Here is a 22,653-nt window from a genome sequence, read left to right as displayed (position 1 = left end):
GTGGCCACATCGTGTGCCCCGTGACATTCCTGCTCAGTTTTCTTTGAACCACTTTATGGTGTGCTCAGCTGCCAGGGCAGTGGGAATTCAGGAAGCAAGATGTGTGGTGGAATTGACTCTCTGAATTGATTACTGGCCTCGAATCCCTATGTCAGGGGGCTGCAGTGAATGGTCAGTCCTTTTTCCTGTGGAATGTAATCTCCTTGAAAGCAGGGCACATTGTTGTTTCTGTCATCTGTAGCACCAAGCAGAGGAGCACTCAACACATAGTAGCTGCTCTAAGAAATGACCAGCAGGATGATTTCAGAAAGGCCAGGACAGACTCGTATGAACTGATGCATAGTGAAGTGAGCAGAACCTGGAGAACGTTGTTCACAGAGACAGCAATACTGTTTGATGAAGACCTGTGAATGACATGGCTATTCTCAACAATACAATGATTCAAGACGATCCCAAAGGACTATGGATGAAACATACTATCTGCCTCCAAAGGAAGGACTGATCTTGATGGAACATAGACTGAAGCATGCTATTGTTTACTTTCTTTCATTTTTTTCTTATTCAATTTTTCTTGTACAAAATAACTAATATCGTAATGTTTTACATAATCATACATGTACAACCCAAATCTGATTGCTTACCACCTCAGGGAGGGGGCAGGGGAGGGAGGGAAGGAGGGATACACATTGGAACCCCAAGCTAGAAATAAAAATGTTTATTAGTAAGAGTTTAGAAAAAAAGAAATACTTGCTAAATTGAATAGAATTTCTATATCACAGAAATAATATGCTGAAATACTATATTTTATTTACATGTTTTTTATTTTTTAGCAATCTCTCCTGCCTCAAAACCTCACCCACCAGTGGTGGGCAAAGTGACTCATCACAGCATTGAATTATACTGGGATTTGGACAAGAAAATCCACAGAAAAGGACCTCAAGAACAGTGGTTAAGGTTTTCAATTGAAGAGGAGGACCCCAAAGTGCACACTTATGGTATCATTTATACGTAGGTGCAATGTTGAATGGTTTAAAGTTTTGAATAAGCTTCCAAAGTACATAGAGTGATTTGTAGTCTCCATGAAGGTCAAACATTCATTTATGAGTTAAGGAAGTGGCAGTACTGCAGAATTAAGGTGCTTTTAACCTCTCGTTTTTAGAAGAAAGTGTTTTAAGTTTTAAGTAGTTTCCAAATTCAATGCCCATTTCTTGAGCAGCAGTGTGGACAGAGAGCTCTCTTTGGAGTCAGACGACCTGAATTCAAATCCTGCCCCTATCATAGACTGGTTGGATGACCCCAGGGTCATGTTAAATTACCTAACAGCACAGTCATCCAGGCAAATTGTTAGGACAGAGGTTCTTACCTGGGCTCTCTGGAACCTCTAAAGGGTCTGAGGATGGATCTCAGGGCGTCTGTGACACTGGGAGGGAAAAGGACATATTTCTACTAGCCTTTGGCTTCCTTTGTCATCCTCTGTATTTTTGCATTTGAGAGCATGGTTCTGAGCAGGGTCTGTGGGTTCACCAGACTACCTGCTCATGGCGTGCAGGGCATACAAATGGCTCAGGACCCTTCCTCTAAGACTGGCAGAGAAGGTGTTGGGAAATGGAGCTCCCTGCTCTGATGAAAGCTGCGATCGGGTCAGAATCAAGCCCTTCAGGTAGATGGTTAGTAAATGTTTAGCCACAGTCTGAGGCCTGTCTGAGAGCCAGGGCCAGGTTCTCCCCCATGTGCCTCTGAATTCTCCTGTAGATTTCCTTATGTGGGATGAGCCCCTGACCTGGCCAGGATTGTCATTTATTACTGGGAAGGGGGTGTCAGCTGAAGGGACTTGGGATGGGAATCTTGCCCAAGAGCCCCTGCCTCTGACTTTTCATGTTATCATGGATACAGTCTTTGGGCTCTGTTGTTGGCCAAACTGCTGTGCCCTGGGGAAAAAAGGGGCGGCTTACAGTGTGTTACTGTTCTGTGGACCCCACACTAGTTCAGGTCGTGCATTTTAGGTAGGGTTTAGAAGACCTGGGAACCTTCTGACCACCCTGGTCCCTCTATAAGGCATTCCTAGCCATCATTTTGATTGTGTTTTAATTTTTTTTACCAGACTTAGCATTTCTCTGGTAGAGGGAGTTGCGATTGAGGAAACTCACAGATGGGCACCTGCTCGGCAGCTTGGCAGGCTCGTTGGACTGCAACAGGCCCACTGTATACCATGGGGTCTTAGCTCCTTATGCCCCAGGAGGGGCTTCGTTAAAAGGGGCTCATCCGGGGCAGCTAGGTGGCGCAGTGGATAGAGCACCGGCCCTGGAGTCAGGAGGACCTGAGTTCAAATCCGGCCTCAGACACTTAACACTTACTAGCTGTGTGACCCTGGGCAAGTCACTTAACCCCAATTGCCTCACTGAAAAAAAAAAAAAAAGGGGGCTCATCCACAAGCCAGCTCCATATGTGACGTGACATATGTGACGTGTAATGAGCTTTGTCAAGTGATATTTAGCTGAGGACAGACCTGGGGGAGAATCACCAAGGGTTTGATGTGAAATGAAAGCAACGTCCAGGATGGGTGGTGCCCCTGAGAAGTGGCAAGAAAGTCTCATGGAAGAGCATCTGAGGCACGCTTCCTCAGATGGAATTGTGCGCTGACCCAGTCGTTGGGAAGGGGAAGGGCTCACGCCTCCTCTCCTCTTCCTCTTCTTTGTTGGCGTGTACCCCTTTTCTCATTTTCTCCCCCAGCTGCTGGGTGCCCAGGGCTAAGCAGCAGCATCAGCTTATGGAGCAGGCCTCATCTTTCCCCCTACACCTGGGGCGGGGGCTGGGAGAGAGGAGCCCCTTCACCCACGCTTTTCCGGTCTGGCTAAATGTCCTCCTGGGTTGAATTGCCTGGTCGGCTCCGAGGAAAAAGAGCCTGCAGCAGCCACTAGGTGGCAGGATGGGACCGCATCAATCTTGACCTCTGGTTCAGTCAAACTTGCCTTTCCCAGCTGTCTTTATGATAGGGGCACCACGAATGCTAAAAGCACTATTTTGGAAGAGCTTGTACTAAGGCCAGTGGTGGTGTTGGAACCTCAATGGATCAAACCAGACTCTCGTCCCTCTGTCCTTGTGATGACCACTGGGTCACTCTCGGTTGCTGGCTCCCAGCCCCCAGCCCCCAATTAGTCTCCCCACCTGTGGATTCTTCCATACTGGTACCTATTGGGGTCTTCCCCTCCTTTGCCTCCCACTGCCTCTCCTCCATCTCATGCCCCACATGTCATGGCCACCTCCTAACTGTTCTCCGGGCCTCCAGTATCTCTCCAGTCCGGTCTGTCCTGCCCACAGCTGCAGCAGGTGGAGCATCCTCAAACACTGCGACCATAGCTCCTCTCTGCTGGCACTAAAGGCCCTTCGTAGTCTGGTCCAAGCCAGCACAAAGCCTCCACTCAAGCCAAATAGGCCCAGATTTAGGACCTGGGGTCCTGGATTTAGAGGGACTTCAAAGGCCTTTTAGGCCCACCCCTCCCCATTTTACAGATGGGTAAACTGAGGTCCAAAGCAGTTGCCCCTCAGAGTCCTTGAAGCACAGACTGTGAATCCCAAAGTGTGGTCCTGGTTCCTCTTCAGGGCTTGCTGGGGAAGAAAGAGAAATCCAAACTTGCAGTGGTATGTGTGGGAAAGGAGAAAGGAATAAGGCCTGGCAGTCCCTTGTTGAGAAAGCTGACAAGAAAGAAAAGGCTTGTAGAAATAATGCCGTTGAGCTTTGAGCAACAAAGGAAGAAAAATGTAGGGGCAGGAACTGAAGAGGAGCAGGCTGGGGCTGAGAAGCTGGGGAGGCCAGAGACCTGGGGTCTTGAGCATCGGTGCTGATTCAAGACAAGGCTCAGGGGTCAGGAGAGAACAGGAGCATCTTGCCTCCTGAGCACGGAGGGGCACAGGATATGTTGGGCTCTCTGGAGAGCCCCCGGATGGTCTCACCTCATTTCTTGCTGACGGCAAAGTCAGCTCCAGATGATGAGCCCTGCTGCTCTGTTCTGCGCTTCCTTTGCTGGCCTCCATTCGGGCCCTCATCAAGAAGGCTCAGAGCCTCCTTTCACCAGACGTTCTTGGGTGGACTCTCTGGCCAGAGCACGGAGTCCTCCTTTGGGTGTGTCATCCCCTTTCTGCCCCGATGGTTTGTGAGCTTTTTGCAGGGACAGCTCCTGGCTCCTGTTGCTTTTTCCACCCCTTCCTCACGCCCAGCAAACTGTGGCACTTTACGGCCCAGGGTGCGATTGCTTGTGATTTTCAGTTTGATTCATACAGACAAATATCCAGCGCCTCTTGTGTGCCCAGCAGTGTGCTCAGTTCTGGGGCTGAGGGGCCAAAAGTGAGGAACGTGATTCCATTCTACAGAGAGGAAACTGAATGTTGTTGTTCAGTTGTTTTCAGTTGGGTCTGACTTTCCATGACCTTCTTTGCTGTTTTCTCGACAGAATCCTGGAGTGGTTTGATCTTTCCTTCTCCAGCCCATTTTACTGATGAGGAAACTGAGGCAGAAAAGGTTAAGTGACTTGCCCAGGGTCATACCGGTAGTAGTAAGTGTCTGAGGCCAGATTTGAACTCCGGAGGATGAGTTATCCTGACTCTAGACCTTATACCCTATGAAGCAGTTCCTGCCCCCAAGTAAATACATTCTATGGAAAGGAAATCATGTGTATTGTTTAGTCATTCAGTCATGGCCAACTCTTTGTGACCGCATATGGAGTTTTCTTGGCAGAGATCCTGGAGAGGTTTGCCATTTCCTTCTCCAGCTCATCTGACAGATGAAGAAACTGAGGCAAAGAGGGTGAAGTGACTTGCCCAGGGTCACACACCTAGTGAGTGTCCAAATCCAGATTTGAACTCAGGTCTTTCTGACTCCAGCCCCAGGGCTCTGCCCACTGAGCCACCTAGGTGCCTTCAAATCTATGTAGAGGGCAGTAAATATAATGTAAAGGATATTATGGGTAAAAAGACAGGTCCTTGTTTCAAGGAGGTACTTGGGATTCCTCACACACAGGCCTTCTCAGCCTCTCTGCCTTCCTTCAGTTACCTTTGGTCAGTGGTGTTTTCCTGCCTAGTCGGTCCCCCAGCCACCACACAGCCCAGCCTGGGCATCCGTCAGCAGGCTTTATCCACTTGGTTTTTGGGTGTGCCTGGTCTGAGATGACTTGTGGCTGTGATTCTGGCTCTTGGTGAGGAGGAGACTGTGCAGGGTCCTGGGCCTGGTGGCCTCAGCACAGCATCTTACCTGTCAACAGGTGTACCTCCTTCCATGACCCTCCAGGACTACGTCTCCCTCTCAGGCTTTTTTTTTTTTTTTTTTTTGGCAGGGCAATGAGGGTTAAGTGACTTAACCAGGGTCACACAGCTAGTAAGTGTCAAGTGTCTGGGGCTGGATTTGAACTCAGGTTCTTCTAAATCCAGGGCCGGTGCTTTATCCACTGTGCCACCTAGCTGCCCTGCCTCTCATGCTTTTAATAAGCAGCAGGTGGTTGAGCAAAGTGCTCTCTGGCATTCCGTCTCTCATGGATTCTCATAGGGTTCTGACACGGGCACTGGTGATGCCTTGTTGGAACAGAGCCCTTAAGGGGGCAGTGGATGTGAGGAAGGCTCTCACCCACAATACAGTGGGCCTTGTATTCTCTACACCTTCTGGTCACCTGTGTTACTATAAAGGAGAAATCCGCTCTGAGGGATCATTTCTTTTTTTTTTAATTTTTATTTATTTTTATTATTTTTTACTTTTTGGTGAGGCAATTGGGGTTAAGTGACTTGCCTAGGGTCACACAGCTAGTAAGTGTTAAGTGTCTGAGGTCAGATTTGAATTCAGGTCCTCCTGATTCCAGGGCTGATGCTCTATCCACTGCGCCACCTAGCTGCCCCCTGAGGGATCATTTCTAAAAGCTGGTCTGTTCTCTTCTTGTGGGTGGCACAGCAAGTCAGGAAGACCCGCTGCCTTCAAGTCTGGCTGCAGACACTTATTTGTTAGCTGTGTGACCTTGGGGAAGTCAGTTTTCTTATCTGTAAAATAGAGGTAATAATAGTACCTACCTCTCAGGGTTGTCATGAGGCTCAAATGAGATAACATAAGCAAAATGCTTTGCAAACCTCAAAGCTTTATATAAATGCTAGTATTATTATTAATCAAAGATGCCTTTGATATGTGTTGATCATCTTCATAAAGATTTCCTAAAGATGAAGGACCTCTGTATACAGCAGGCACTCCATATATGATCTTCTTTCCTGGCGCCACATTTTATCCTTAGAAAACAAAAACAATCACGGACCTCGAGAATTGGGAGGGCCCCTTCCTTAGACATTGACTAGGCTGGACTGTAGTCATTTTATAGTTGAACAAGTCCACAGCCTGCTACTGTTGGTTGACTTTGTGGCATGATCCAGATATGCAAGATTGCCAATGATCAGGGCCTGATCACAATAATGACTTCTCAGCAAATGCTTATTAGACGCTAAGGTGTTGTTAAAACCTTTTCTTTCTTCTCTCCAGGGGCTACGCAACGAAGCACGTTGTGGAAGGTCTGGAGCCCAGAACACTGTATAAGTTTCGATTAAAGGTCACCGACCCCTCTGGAGAATGTCACTATAGTCCAGTTGTCTCAGTGTCAACCACCAGTGAGTATGACCTTCTTCTGTCCACCGGATGGGGATGACCGCCGGCTTACGAGGAAAGCCATTCCATGTATTTGGAAGCTGTGTGGTCATCATGCTTCCTGGCCAGGCTTTGAGACGGCAGCCGATGCCTTCTTCAGGGCATGGACGATGTCTGGGGGGATGGGAGCAGACCCTGATGCTGCAGGCCTGACCTTTCTCACTTCCCACTCCTGTCAGGACGACTTCTGGGCTTGGTCCTCACTCTCTCTTTCACCATGCTGGGAATTTCTGCCAGCAACAACAGGCCTGCTTAGTTCTTCCATCTGAATCAAAGCAGGATCTCCATTAAGTGAATGCCCTGGAGGGAAAGGTTGGGAGGAGGGGTTAAGGGCTAAAGGCAACACACAGGAAATGGTTCTGGATGGGAAATCTGAAGGACATGTGTGTGACACGTACAAAAGGCTGTGTAAACTCTCCAAGACACTTATTTATAGAAAGGCTGCTGATCAGTATTGGTAGAGGGGAGTTGCCACAATGGGAATACCTTACACGGGTGAAATCCCAGGTCTGGAGCAAAACAATATAGAAGTGACCTCACGGGACCCTCCCCCTAGTCCTATAAGAGAGGGGGAAGGGACAGCAGGGGTCCTATGCCCCTCGGACTGTTGGGGAAGCTGAGTCAGAAGCCGGTGACGTGACCTTTCTTCAGTGACATATAGCCAGTACACGTCAGAGGCAAGCCTGGATTCCAAGACTCCCCATTCCCCTGCCCCATCTCCGTGCGTGTTGGGTGATGTTTCGAAAATGATAGTGGCCAAAGTTAAATCTTCTGGGAGGGGGGCCAGGGTAAGCCTGCCATACAGACATGCCCTTTCGAAGTAAGACCCAACCCCCCATTTCCTCTTTAGTGGTGCAGATCTGGCTTTCCTGATGGCACAGACCTCTAAGCACTTGCTCTAGTGGCATCTACAGTGTGTGTGTGTGTGTGTGTGTGTGTGTGTGTGCATGTGTATTTGGAATAATATTTTACTTTCCCCCTAATTACATGTAAAAACATTTTTTAACATTCATTTTCTAAAATTTGGAGTTCCAAATTCTCTGTCCCTCCTCCCCATTGAGAAGGCAAAAAATTTGATATAGGTTATACCTGTGTAGTCAAGCAAAACATTTCCATACTAGTCACGTCGTAAAATAAAGCACAGATCCCCCTTTCCCTCCAACAAAACACATCCCACAATGAAATACAGAGTGTGAAAGATAGTGTGCTTCGGTCTGCATTCAGACTCCGTCACTTCTTTCTCTGGAGGTAGATTGCATTTTTCTTCATGAGATCTTTGGAATTGTCTTGGACCATTGTTTTGTTGAGAATTTCTAAGCCATTCATAGCTGACCATTATTCAGTGTTGCTGTTACTGTGTACAGTGTTCTCCTGGTCCTGTTCACTTTACTTTGCATCAGTTCATATAAATCTTCCCAGGTTTTTCTGAAAGCATCCTGGTCATTATTTCTTATAGCACAATAGTATTCCATCATAATCACACACCACAACTTGTTCAACCATTTGACCCTAACCCTAAATTGATGGGCATCCCCTCAATTTCCAGTTCTAGAGCTACTGTAAATATTTTTGTACAAATTAGGTTCTATCCCCTTTCTTTTTGATCTCTTTGTGATATAGACCTAGTATTGCTGGTATTGCTGGTTCAAAGAGTATGCAGTTTTATAGCCTTTTGGAAGTGTTCCAAATTGCTCTCCAGAATGGTTGGCTCAGTTCAGAACTCTACCAACTGTGCATAAGTGTCCCAATTTTCCATATCCCCTCCAACGCTGGTCATTTTCCTTTTCTACCATATTAACCAATCTAATCAGTGAAGTGATGCCTCAGAGTTGTTTTAATTTGCATTTCTTTAATCAATAGTGATGTAGAGCATTTTTTCATATAACTATAACTAGCTTTGGTTTCTTTGTCTGAAAACTATGAACTATGTTCATATCCTTTGACTATTTATCAATTAGGGAATGACTTCTATTCTTATAAATTGTATTTGGTTCTCTCTATATTTGAGAAATGAGGCCTTCATCATACATGCTTATTGTAAAAAAATTTCCAGCACTTTCTGCCTTCCTTCAAATCTTGGTTGTATTGGTTTTGTTTGCACAAAATCTTTTAATTTAATATAATCAAAATTATCCATTTTATGTCTCAAAATAGTCTATCTCATTTGGTCATAATTCTTCCTTTCTCCATAGATCTAACAGGTAAACTATTCCATATTTCCCTAATTTGCTTATATCTAAATCATGTACTCTTTTTTTGGGGGGGGGCAGGGCAATGAAGGTTAAGTGACTTGTCCAGGGTCACACAGCTAGTAAGTGTCAAGTGTCTGAGGCCAGATTTGAACTCAGGTCCTCCTGAATCCAGGGCCGGTGCTTTATCCACTGCGCCACCTAGCTGCCCCTCTCTAGTGTTTTTAATAGGAATGGGTCTGATATTTTGTGAAAAGCTTTCTCTGTGGCTACAGAGATAATCATATGATTTCTGTTGGTTTTGTTATTAAAATGGTCAATTATGTTAATAGTTTTCCTCGTATTGAATTAGCTTCGCATTCCTGGTGACAAATCCTACTTGGTCATAGTGTGTGATCCTGCTTATATATTGCTGGAATCTCCTTGCTAGCATTTTATTTAAAAGTTTTGCATCAGTATTCATTAGGAAAATTGGTATATGGTTTTCTTTCTCTGTTTTCACTCTTCCTGGTATAGATATCAGCACCATATTTGTATCTTAAAAGGAATTTGGAAGGACTTCTTCTTGGCCCATTTCCCCACATAGTTTATTTATTATTATTATTAATTGTTCTTTAAATGTTTGATAGAATTCACCTATGAGTCCATATGCCCCTGGGAATTTTTTTCTTAGGGAATTCATTCATGGCTTGTTCAATTTCTTTTATCCTCAAAAGTGTTTTACTTCGGACTACCACCTCCTCATCCATGTGGACTGTGAGCTCTGGAGTTTGGCTGTAATGTTCATGGGAGTTTCCATTTTGGGGTGTCTTTCAGGAGGTTTTTGGTGGATTCTTTCAGTTCTAGTTTACCCTCTGGTTCCAGGATATCAGGGCAGTTTTCCTTGAGAATTTCTTAAAAGATCCTATCCAGGCTAATTTTTTTTTTATCATGGCTTTCAGATAGTCGCAAAACCCTTACATTACCTCTCCTGTATCTACTTTCCAGGTCAGTTGTTTTTCCAATTAGATATTTCACTTTTTTCCTATTTTTTCATTCTTTTGATTTCGTTTGATTCTTTATGTCTCCTGGATTCATTAGCTTCCACTTGCCCAATTCTAATTTTTAAGGAATTCTTTTCTTCAGTAAGCTTTTTGTACCTCCTTTTTCCCATTTGGCCAATTCTACTTTTTAAGGAGTCATTTTCGTCAGTTAATTTTTTACATCTTTTTGTGCTTCCTGCCTTATTCTACCATCTTGGCTCCACCTCTTCCCCTATTGTTGTGTGTGTATATATTTATAGATGTATTTATATGCATGTACGTATTCATACACATGCATACACACAAATATATTTTATTTGTATATGTGTATATATCTACACATATGCACACATTTACATACACACATACATATGAAATGTATGCCTATATACACATATGGATATGTTTATATTGCTTTCCTGGTGATTTAAACTGTGCCCTTTCTAAATTGAATTATTGTGCTTTAAGCAAAAAATAATTAAGGTTCAGCATTTCACAGTCCAGAATGTCTTAAATGGAGAAGGAGGATGTCAAAGTGTCTGGTAGCACACAGGGAAGTCTTTGCTGTAGGACCGAATGAGCCCCCATTGATGTTTTTCCAGCTGTTGCTCCCCTCACCACTATTAGGACTGGGTTTTCAAAGAGGCTCCCCACCTCAACCAGGACTCTAGGTAGAGAAGTGTGCTGGGCTCTGGCAGAAACTATGAAGTTAAGACATTGTTTAATAGAAGATGTGCATACATGGCTACAAGACAAAATGAGTTTGCACTGTAAGTGCAAGGATGAAGGAAGGAAAGATAATGTCCAATAGAGGGCATCAGTTGAGGATTTATCCATCTAAGGAAAAAGAACTATTTCTTTGTCTAGATGTATTTAAAGCTTTAAGAAATTCCTAATACATTGGAGGGTAGAAAGGCCTGTGCGTTTGTGAATTGTTTATAGCAGCTGAATTTCAGGGGCAGGGTAGGAGCCAGAGTGGGTGGCAAACAGATTCCTTCTTTTAGAAGGTAATTGTCTTTGCAGAAGTCCTAGAGAGGCCTTAAGCTACAGAAGTTTATATTTAAGGTCCTGGGCCCTCTGCTCGGAAATCATTATGCCAGGCCTGTAAGACACGACTGAATTGGATGCAGTCCCATAAGGTGGGACTCAGGGAGCATGGCTCTATGGGTAGTGGGGGCAGGCAGGGATGGCATGAAGTAGACCAATGGCTAACTCTGCCATGACGGCTCTTCAGGAGAGTCAGAGACCCTCGTCCTTCTCTCTCCTTGGGCAGATTTGCTTTTAAGGTTCTCACATCAGGAACCCTGCTGAATCATCCCCAGTGAGTGTCTCAGGCCAATCTGATTCTGCTGTGGAGAACTAGGCAGGCCTGGGGATTGGGACAGAGGGAGAAGGGAGAGCTGACTAAGCTCTCTGTGCCCTCCTGATGTGAGGCTTCTTGGTCCTTGCCCTGGCTGCTTCCGGGCTTAGCAGGAAGCCCAGCAGTCGGCCAGTGAATGGCTGTGCGGAGCATCCCTTTCGGGGCCAGCTCTGTGCTCAAGGCTGTTACCATTGATCATTACTGACTGTGCTCATCACCCCGGAACCCACAAGTGCCCCCAGTGCGGGAGCTTCTTTCCATGAGATGGACAGTTTTTAAAGCACATACTGTGGACCCTCCAGAACTGAAAATGCCTCTGAGGGACAATAATTCACATTCAAATGGAAGGGGTTCCAATGCATCACAAAAGCATATTCCTTTTTTGAGTAAGGGTGTTTTGCCTGTTTTGTAGGCAAAGTGCATGAAATTCTTGCTTAGATGAGGCACACAATTTTAATCGATGTCCACTTAGAAAGGAAGAAGACCAGCTTCCCTTGGCAAAGGGGCACCTGTCTTCTGCAGTGTTCTGGGCACTTAGTCACTGCTTTTGAGGGAATCTCACAGCCCACCAATAAAGGTGTCACCACTGGTTGTGAAACTCCACTGTCACACTTCCTGCTAAGTGGCTCTTGTTCAGCTCAAGAAGGATGAATTTCACTCTGATAATTCCCTACACTCTGGTGACTGTCGTCTCCATGCCTGGCCCCTGTTTTGGGGTCCGACCCTATTCAGATGCCTCCAGTGCCTGTGGGTATTTCTCATGGCAAGGGGCAGCTCACTGTACAGTCCTGGAAACCATGAACCAACCAGAAAAAGTGGAGGGGTAGTTTGGCCCTAGTGGCTGTGAACTCAACCATCTTTGGGGAGATTTCCTTCCATTCTCTTCCCCCTAAATCTTGACTTGGTGAACAAAGTTGGGGCATTCTGTCTCCTTGCCATTTCTCCTCTACCCTCTGTCTCCAATCACATCTTCCCAGCAGTAGATATGAAAAGCAGTGTCGATGGAGCCCTGATTGGAGAGTCCTGAGTCCTGGCCAGTCGCAGGCCAGCCATGGCACCATCCTGTGTCTCCTAGGCCAGAAACTCTGCCCTGTCACAGCAGGGTGGGGATTAATGCGTCAAGGCTGGAGGAATCAACAGACTCTCGCTCCCCAAGGTACCTCCTTTGTTCTCTTAGAGATCCTGGAAGACCTCTCATTTCCTGCTTTGGGAGCAGAGAAATAAGCAAAATATTGGAGTCTATTGATAGAAAGCCTTGGCCTTTATTGTGAGCAGTTTTGAAGTTTAGTCACGTGAAGTCAGCTTGCTTCATTTCCCAATATTTGCAGGCAGTGGTGCTTTCTGGTTTGGGATGAACTAGGAAGCACCCCCCCCACCCCCACAGGAAATCAGGTCTCCAGGTGAGATGGATGATGGTGCATTGGGCTGGTGACCGCCTGGGAGTGTGGCTCAGGAACTGTGCATGTGAGCAGGAAATTGTATGTTATAGCAAAGACAGAAAAGACTATGAGCTCAGGACCATCCCAGCCAAGACATCTTCCAGGATCCATCTGCATGTCATGCTTAAAAAGAATTATAAAACTTCAGAATTTTATTTGTTTATCATTGTGAGTTGGTCTCCAGGGATGCTAAATGTTCAAACATACAGATGGAAATTTTTTTTTTAATAATTTCAAAGGATAAATTCCTTTGGATGACATGTCTAATGGGCAGCCACCAGCTTGGACCAGCCTTAAAGCTTAGATCTCGTTTAAATACCTGGGCGAAGTCCAATATCTTTTATCTCCTACTCTAAAGTGCTCTAATAACAAAAAAAAAGCCAGTAAAGATTTCTAATATATTTCAAATGTCAATTTAAAACATATTTGAAAGTTGCTTAACATTAGTTGAAAGTGCAGTTCAGCAGTTGACTGGAATTTCTCTGGATTTCCCATTTGACAGTCTTAAGTGGAATGAAGTGCTGTGCAAAGGCTATCTGATTTGATTTTGCACACACAGGGTCCCGAGGTTTGGGCATCTCCGGTGGGGGGGGGGACGTCGATGATTTCTTTGTAACAGCATTCATTGTCCTGGCTGTGGTGAGCCAAGCTTCTCCCCTCACATGACTCTTCCCTTCTGGCGAGGTGGGTGGAAGGGTTTTAGTGGGGGTACCTCAAGTTTGGCGAGATTGGAAAAGAGATCATTTCAAGATTCCTCTTGCTCTGGGTTGGAACCTCTTCAAGCAGCCGTGGGCAGCCGTGAGCCTTGGCTCTTGGCATTTATTGTGATATTTTTAGAACACAAGAATCCAAGCGAGGCATGTGCAGGTGACGAAATGGAAGTCTGGTGTGGCTTGGAGAATGGCGCAGGTGTGTGGGGCTTCTTCAGAAAGTTTCACCCTTTATCCCCAAAGAAATTTAATTCTGGGATGGTGCTTGTTGGGGCCACCTTTTCCACGTGCATCTATCTTTGTGCCAATCAAGCCCAATGGAGAAGCCACTGAGAGTAAACAACATCAGACTAGTTTGTCTGCTTAGGAAGCAGATAACTTAGTGAATGCAGGCGGTCACTAGGAGGAGAAAGCACGACTCGTGTCGTGGGGCTGGAGCAGTGGCCCCAGCATGTCTTCCTTTGCGGGGTTAGAATTATAGGTGTTTTCGTTCTGCTTTACAGATGTGGAAACTGAGGCTCAGGAATGCCACTTGGCCCCTCCAAGGCTAATTAACTAATTATCAGGTGGCTGGGCAGTGCAGGGGATAGAGCACTGGCCCTGAAGTTGGGAGGATCTGAGTTCAGATTTCAACACAGACACTTACTAGCTGTGTGACCCTGGGTAAGTCACTTAGCCCCAATTGCCTTAAACATCCGGGGCCATCTCCAGTCATCCTGATGTCTACCTTGCCACTGGACCCAGGTAACTCTGGAGGAGGGAGTGAGGCTGGTGACCTTGCACAGCCCTGCCTCACTTTAATCCAATTCACTGCAAGTCATGACATCCCCTCCCAATGTCATGGTCCTCTTGGAGAATGAAGTACAAACAACAACAATTATCAGGCTTCTGGCATCTGCTGCATGTCTGGGGGCTGGGCATGGCTGTTTGGAGAACTCCAGGCTGAATGCCGCCCCTGTCCATGCAGGTAGGATTGGCTTGTGGGCTTAAGTTATGTGCCTGTGCCTGTGCCTCTGTGTGTGTGTGTGTGTGTGTGTGTGTATATACAGACCTGTCTTCGAATACATAAACATGTGCACACAGGTGAGCATGCACATGTGTGAGTGTGTGTGAATGCGCATGTGTATGTGTGAGTACACAGACCTGTCTGTGAATACACAAACATGTGCATACAGGCGAGCATGCACATGTGTGAGTGTGTGTGAGTACACAGACCTGTCTGCAAATACACAAACATGTGCACACATGTGAGCATGCACGTGTGTGAGTGTGTATGAATGCGCATGTGTATGTGTGAGGACACAGACCTGTCTGTGAATACACAAACATGTGCACACAGGCGAGCATGCACATGTGTGAGTGTGTGTGTGTGAGTACACAGACCTGTCTGCAAATACACAAACATGTGCACACATGTGAGCATGCACGTGTGTGAGTGTGTATGAATGCGCATGTGTATGTGTGAGTACACAGACCTGTCTGTGAATACACAAACATGTGCACACAGGCGAGCATGCACATGTGTGAGTGTGTGTGTGTGTGTGAGTACACAGACCTGTCTGCAAATACACAAACATGTGTGAGTGTTTGTGAATGTACATGTGTATGTGTGAGTACACAGACCTGTCTGTGAATACACAAACATGTGCATACAGGCGAGCATGCACATGTGTGAGTTTGAGTGCGTGTGTGTGAGTACACAGACCTGTCTGTGAATACACAAACATGTGCATACAGGCGAGCATGCACATGTGTGAGTGTGTGTGTGTGAGTACACAGACCTGTCTGTGAAAACACAAACATGTGTGAGTGTGTGCATGTGTGTGAGTACACAGACCTTTCTGTGAATACACAAACATGTGTGAGTGTGCGTGTGTGAGTACACAGACCTGTCTGCGAATACACAAACATGTGTGAGTGTGTGTGAGTACACAGACCTGTCTGCAAATACACAAACATGTGTGAGTGTGTGTGTGTGAGTACACAGACCTGTCTGCAAATACACAAACATGTGTGAGTGTGTGTGTGCGTGTGTGTGAGTACACAGACCTGTCTGCGAATACACAAACATGTGTGAGTGTGTGTGAATGCGCATGTGTATGTGTGAGTACACAGACCTGTCTGCGACTACACAAACATGTGTGAGTGTGTGTGTGTGTGAGTACACAGACCTGTCTGCAAATACACAAACATGTGTGAGTGTGTGTGAATGCTCATGTGTATGTGTGATGCCACTGGGGTGATGCGGGGGTCACTAGAATCAGTGAAGGTTTCTCTTGAGGAAAAATCTCTTGGCCGGGGAGGAGAGCTGTTCTGGTGCTGAGAATGCTGGAGATTTAAAAGACCAGGCCCCAGGGTGGTGAGAGGCTGTTTGGATAAACATGATTTTAGTTCTTGTTGAACGGCTATCCTTGGGTGTATGACGATGACACCAGTGGCTCACTCCGACCAGCAGCACTCATGTTCTGAGTGCTGGGTCTCCCCCACCGGGAGGCGCGTGGCCAGTGGGGCATTGTCAGAGTGTGATGGCTCAGTTCAGAAAGGGCCCAGTGAAGAAAGTCAGAATCCCCTGCAGAACGGCCGCTTCCCATTTTGGAGGGGTGCCATTTGCCCTTGGCTGTTAAAATCTCACTGGAAAATGAGTCACATGCATGGTGACAACCAGAAAGTTCTTGGCTACTTGTAACATACCTTTAAGTTTTAAGTTGCGAGTTCCATATTGTGAACTAGGAAAGGATGACTTTCAAACTCGGTTATCCCACCCACCAAACAGTCTTTCCTGAATCTTTTAGCTAAAACCAAATCTCCTTCTCTTGAAGGATGACACCAAATCCAGGCCTCTGATTGCTGGCCCTTTGCCCAGTTGAGAATGGCTCCTGTAAATGCAGCGACGCTCACTGGGATCCCCAATGCAGGCATTAGGGAGACAGCGACCTGGCCAGCTCAGAAGCGTGAAGGGCTGGAACTGAGTGGATTCTCCTGCCCTTGGGGGTGACTGTTTGCTGTCTGATTCCTTCAGGAGAGCCCATAAGTAGTGAGCATTTCCATCGAGCTGTAAATGTGAATGATGAAGACCTGCTTGTCCGGATACTTCAAGGAGGGTGAGAGAAGCATCTTGAGATTTTGGGTCCCCCCCCCCCAAGTCCCATAAAATGTTCTTCCTGATGCCAGGAATTAGCAGAAAGAGCTTTAGGCCAGTTTTTGTGGCTTCCCTAGAAGCCTCAAAGCCTTTGTCAAGAGACCCCTAAACTGAGTTTGGGTTAAAGGCAGAGGTTCAGATTAGGTCAGAATGTGACTGTAAATCACTACGCAGATAGGAAATCCCTCTGGAATAAACACGCTTCCCGAAGCAAACCTGGTGACCTCAGAGTCACCAAAGAGGTGCGAATGATTTCTGTGGATGGGCCCCTAAAGCTGGGCTTGGAGTGTATAGGCTCTAAATTCTTTTGGAATCGATCGAGCTGAGAGCGAGAGGAGGCCTCTCTTAGCCACAGGGGAAATGCATTTCCCTAAATCTCCACAGCTGGGGAGCAGCTCTCATCTTCTCATGCCACTGAATGCTGAGGTATTCAAGGGCGAGGGATGGGGAAGAGAGACCCTGCCTGTGGACGAGCTTGGATTCTCTGGCGCAAGAAGAGATCTCTCCTAAGACTGTGCATGACTCTATGTTCTAGAAAATGAAGGCAGGCAGACCCTGCCCTGGGTGTTAGTCCGAGTCCCCAAAGAATTCAAAGCAAAGGCGAGACTGGGCTTAAGGATGTGATATGGGGAAGAAACCCATAGGAGAAAGCACGTGGGTCCTTAGGATTCCTCTGTAAAGAATTACACTCTCCCACAAGACCTAATTAGGAATAAAAGAACAAGTTTATTGGGTACAAGAGAAAACGGCTGGGAGGAAGGTTTTGCCAGAACAAAATGCTTTCCTCCCCAGCTAACTTGTGGAGTGCCATTTTATAGGGTTTAGATGGGGTGGGTAAGAGTCTCTTATTGGGTGAGGGGCTGGTGGTCTTCCCGCTTTGCGCTGGGGTATGAGGAATCCCTCTGAGTGATCTGGTGATGGGTGTCAACTTTGTCCTGATGGGTCTAAGCAGTCTGCTGATGGGTGGCTCCAGGTGGTCTTCTCCTGGATAACCTTATCCAGGTGCTTAGAATGACTGCAATGTAGGGTGATGGTCCTGGAGCATGCTCCGTTTGATCTGTGCCGCATATCTCCGTTAGGTGTGTGTGTTCTTGATTGAGTTCAAGGAGAGGCCTACTTGATTTCAAGGGAAAACCCCTGAGGTTTCAAGGAAAAAATTCCTTGAACCCCCCAGAGAATTGTTGGGGTAACCGGGGCCCATAATCCTCCCATGACAGATGAAATCACATTGATTTCCCTTCCTTATAAATCCGACATCAGGAAACAGAATTCCTCCATCTCAAGTCAGAAACCATTTCCTTCTTTCTAAATGCTGTGCCAGGCAGGCTGGGATGGCACAGATCCGACAGCGTAGAAGGGCTTGGGGTCCTAAGTCGCGTTGTCCAGGCGGGCGAGCTGTGGTGGGCTGGTGCACCCCCGCGATCATTCATGCCCCTCTTGCCTTTCTCTTTGGAAGCCATGTTAAGGTTGATGTTCCAAATAAGCTTGGCTTCACCGCCCTGATGGTGGCTGCCCAGAAAGGCTACATACGGTACGTTTGCTCCGGGTGGGAGGCGGGCTCGGTGCCTGTTCCGACGCGGTGGGTTGGGCTGAGTATGGAAGCGAGAAGGGCAGAGGGGGATCCCGGCGATTCTCGGGGCTCGGAGCAAGATGCCCTTTGGGAGGAGACTCTGCCTTGCTCTCGGTCGCCTCCAGGCCGTGAGAGCAGCGGGCACGCAAAGCTCAGGCTGCTCCTCACTGGGAGCTCTGGGCGAGCCCAGCCCCGGGTTTCGTTCATGTTCCTTTACAAAGTGGTCCCGGAGAAGACCGGAGCTGACCCGAATGTTCTGCTTCATTCAGACTAGTGAAAATCCTCATCGGGAACGGGACTGATGTGAACCTGAAGAACGGGAGCGGGAAGGACAGGTGAGTCAGTCTCCTCCCAGGGCTGGACGGGATGGCGGATGGAGGAGGGCAGGGGGGCCACTGAGCTGAGCCAGAGGCTGTCACTGCCCTTCCCCCACATCTCAGACGGACAGATGCCCCACAGCCCGGCTCCGGGGGAGCCATTTCCCTTCTGAAATAAAGCAAGCCTCCAGCCAGGCCCACCTGCCCCCTTGAGCCTGAACTCCCTGGCCCTCACGCCCCGCCTCCACTCTTCTTCTGAGCCTCAGTCGTCCAGGCCAATCCAGCCTAGACACAGCCCCACCCTCTCACCTCAGCATCTTCCCTCCGGCTGATCCTGCTGTCTGGAGAGAGAGAGCCTCTTCTTGGCCCCAGTCTCTCTCTCTTTTTTGTCTTGTAATAAACATTTTTTTTTTTGGTGAGGCAATTGGGGTTAAGTGACTTGCCCAGCTAGTGAGTGTCACGGTCCGAGGCGGGATTTGAACTCCCGGTCCTCCTGAATCCAGGGCCAGTGCTCTATCCACTGCGCCACTTCGCTGCTCCTGAAGAGGAACTTTCTGACAGCCTCTTGAGGGTCTAAAGACTTCAGAAACTTACCTGAGTAGTCTGACCCAGTTTTCTCTGGCTCAGCAGAGTTGGGGCGGTTTCATCAGGGCTTCTCTTGTGGTCGTCATCAGCTCCCACTCCAACAGCTTGCTTCGTAGCTTGCATGTGGGCATCCTCCATGAATACCCAGGGGTAAAGCTAAGTCAGATTATATGTGGGTTTGTGGTCAGGATGACTCTTAGTGGCCAAGCCATCACCAAGACCCATGCCCGTTTTGTTGTAGTCTGATGCTTGCCTGTTATGCTGGACACCTAGATGTCGTTAAATACCTCAGAGCACATGGAGCCTCTTGGGAGGCCCGAGACCTGGGAGGCTGCACAGCCTTGCACTGGGCTGCGGATGGAGGCCACTCTAACATCATTGAATGGATGATCAAGGATGGATGCAAGGTATGGGTTTTCATGAGCACATTCCATGTGGGGAAAAACGTCCCTGGGGACTGGACCAGAGAGGCTTATGCTTGTAGCTAATTGAGTTGCTTTGGTAAATTCGATTGGCTTTGCTCTAGATTTGCTTGGGCGATTCTCCCATCTTTGAGCACAATATCGGGCTTTGAAAATCGCCTAGTATTGTGGTCCTTCTGAGGATCTCCCACCTGAGTCCCTGCACACTTATCTGCTTTTGAGACCATGCTACAGAAGGCATTACTTTGAGTGGAACTGCTTAGTCAGCTGTCCACAGTTATTAGGAGATGGGTGGAGAGACTTTGATCAATCTTAGTTACCTCTGATAGCTTTGAAGACTTTACTTCAAGACCATAAGGAAGTTAAATGAAAAATTTCAAGCCATGGAGATAAGGATTGATGGGCATGATTCTCCCTTAATTGAGACTGCCAGACACTGTCAGGGGCTGAGAAAGTAAATGGATAGATAGTCTAGAAAATAAACTCGGCTTAAGAAAAGTCATGCCTTCTAAAAAGGCTGGTAGATTGTTCAGGGCACGTTGGCTTCTCAGTTTCATATTTGGACTTGTCTGCGATTTTGCCGCTAAATTCTCTCCATGATCCATCTCACTTTCAAGTTGTGGGACCTGGGAGAAATCTGGGTGGTGTGACTCGGTGGTCGAAGATGAGGATACAGAGCATTTGTTAGCAATGCTTAACCTCTAGAATGTTGGGAATTATCATGAACTGTTAAAGGATTGAATCATAACAAAGGTTAAATGATAAAAAAAGATCAAATCATCTTTGGTCTTCAAAGTCAACATGTTTTATTTGTAGTAAATATTTTCTCCCATAGTGTGACAATAAACTTTCAAGTAAGAGCAGAACGATGGATAGACCAAATAGAAGTAACTTGGGGCTGGCCTGCTAAGCCCAGTAATAGGAAAAATGAGCCCCAATGTGAATTGCTCCTTAAGCTTAATGTTGGGTCACTGGCCACTTGGCAAGGTTGTGGTGGGGATCGTGAATTCTAGTGATTGAAGCTTTTTAGTTTACTTTAGTGAGTTCACAGTCATTTAGCTTAGAGGCCCCAGGTGTGTAGGGGCTGTACTCTGTACACGGTAAAAGCTTAATGCATATAAACTTATTGAATGAATGCTCTTGTCTTTGAAGGGACTTGCTTTAAAGTAGGTCAGTGCTTCAAATATCATGTAATCTGTGAGTCTGGTGCCTCATTCCTAAGGTTAAGGTGATTCGAGACAAGGACACGTTCTGAGACTATGTTGTGATTAAACATTGATAAAACGTATCGTTAAATGCAACTTTGCATTTAACCAGAATATCTATTACATGCTGTTGCAGTTGCTAAAAGGTAAAATTCTCACTGGTTCTTGCAAACTGCTTGTGGCAATGCTTTAAGGATCTGTAATCAGAACTTAATCAGTGTGGATATATCCTCTGCCCACACAGATCATAACCCCGTAAGACATAGTGGTTCACAGTGGTTGGAAAAACTCTTTTTCATTTCTCTCTGTCTCTCTGTCTCTGTCTCTCCTCTGTCTGTCTGCCTTTATCTCCAGTCAATGTGCATCCTAGGGATGGGTCAGGTGCATGCTGTTCAAGGGCCAGCCTCACTTATTTCAGAGAGCTTATTACTCATGTGCTTTTATTCTGCTCTTTCGGAAAGTAATATTTTTAAGGGAGGAAGCAGTCTTTAGGTTTCCTGTTTGTGAAAAATATTGTTCCTTTGCTAAGTTGATGGAAAATGTAAACATGTGGAGCAGAGATTACAAGGGAAATGTTCTCTTTGCCACTGGACAGGCTTGCAGTGCATGGTATGTTCTATGGAGAAGGAGCCAGAACAGAGGGCTCGATAGGCTGACCTTGGGACACAAGGTTTGGGGGCCCTGGCAGGTCATACTAGTCTGGGGGCCCCAAGGACTTTTCCAGTGAGGAGGAAGGAGTTCATTGTTTAAGTGGCCATATGGGTGGTTGGGCTTTCTGTTGCCAACCCAGTCACTGAAAGGGTATTCAGTTGAAGAGCTCAGTGAGGAGCTGCCCTGGGGGTCTTTTTTTTTTAGTGAGGCAATTGGGGTTAAGTGACTTGCCCAGGGTCACACAGCTAGTAAGTGTTAAGTGTCTGAGGCCGGATTTGAACTCAGGTCCTCCTGACTCCAGGGCCGGTGCTCCATCCACTGCGCCATCGAGCTGCCCCCCTGGGGGTCTTCTGATTCTCATATTGTCTTGATCTGAGTCTGGGGCCTTGCTCTAGATGAATTCGAATACATTGGATTAGGGTATCCTCTTGATTTTTCTGGGCATGGTTTCAAATCTCCATTGTCTTAATGAGTCCAGAAAGTCTTTTATCTAAATTAGCAGGCAGCTGCTGGAGTCAATATCACTTACGCTTTTATTTAAATGATGATGACTTTAAAAAAGGCTAAGCGAAATTCCTCTCTGGGTTCCAGATAGACGTTTTAGACACTGGTTCGGGATGGACGCCACTGATGAGAGTATCTGCAGTATCAGGAAACAAAGAGGTGGCTTCCCTCTTGATTGAAGCTGGAGCAGACGTGAACGTGAAAGATAAAGATGGGAAGACTCCCTTAATGGTACCATTCTCTGGCCCAGGGCCTCCCCGTGTCTCTGCAGTAAAGGTCAAAGGTTGCTCTAGAACTGGAACATTCTTGCCAGCTCCGGGAGGCCATCAGGCTGGGGCTATGGCAGGCCTTCCTTCTCATAAGAGCTGTTATCAAAAACAAGAGACTCTTTACCCAAATCATTATAAGGCCCCAAACAAGGTTTCCTGGTCAGGCCCAGAGTCTCTGATTTCATTTTAATACAATGTGCATCTTTTCCAGTTGGGAAGGTGAACACTCTTGAAGAAGGGGTGTATGGGGGGCGAGGGGGCAGAGGCAGGGTGTGCATGTAAGTGTTGGCCCTGGGCTGGACTCAAGTGCTGTCCAGGGTCCTTCCAGAATCTGGCTGGGAGGCCACAGTAGCTCAGCTCCCCTCCCCCCCCCATTCTTTTCCAGGTGGCCGTATTAAATAATCATGAAGAATTGGTTCAATTACTTCTTGAAAATGGAGCAGATCCAAGTGTTACGAATGAGGTACAAAGATATCACAGCACTCCCCATTTTTTTTCTCAGTGATTTTACTGAGAGAGGAAAAGAAATCGTCCTTGCTTTCTCTTTCAGTTTGGCAAAGGTGTACTGGAGATGGCCCGAGTGTTTGACAGACAGGTCAGGGAT

General features: G+C 46.8%; 1 protein-coding gene across 1 annotated transcript in view; it reads left to right on the top strand.

Annotated features, from left to right (window-relative positions):
• The window catches only part of FANK1 (fibronectin type III and ankyrin repeat domains 1), a 68,785-nt gene that overhangs the window by 45,106 nt on the left and 1,026 nt on the right, over positions 1-22,653 (top strand). The window contains exons 2-10 of the mRNA XM_043988644.1: positions 831-1,008; positions 6,506-6,630; positions 16,407-16,488; positions 17,983-18,057; positions 18,366-18,431; positions 19,240-19,405; positions 21,868-22,011; positions 22,435-22,512; positions 22,600-22,644. Of these exons, the coding sequence (XP_043844579.1) occupies positions 831-1,008; positions 6,506-6,630; positions 16,407-16,488; positions 17,983-18,057; positions 18,366-18,431; positions 19,240-19,405; positions 21,868-22,011; positions 22,435-22,512; positions 22,600-22,644 (959 nt within the window). The remainder of the gene's footprint in view (positions 1-830; positions 1,009-6,505; positions 6,631-16,406; positions 16,489-17,982; positions 18,058-18,365; positions 18,432-19,239; positions 19,406-21,867; positions 22,012-22,434; positions 22,513-22,599; positions 22,645-22,653) is intronic.

This window comes from Dromiciops gliroides, chromosome 2, assembly GCF_019393635.1.
Source record: "Dromiciops gliroides isolate mDroGli1 chromosome 2, mDroGli1.pri, whole genome shotgun sequence".
Lineage (NCBI taxonomy): Eukaryota > Metazoa > Chordata > Mammalia > Microbiotheria > Microbiotheriidae > Dromiciops > Dromiciops gliroides.
This window is presented reverse-complemented; position numbering and strand designations above follow the sequence as displayed.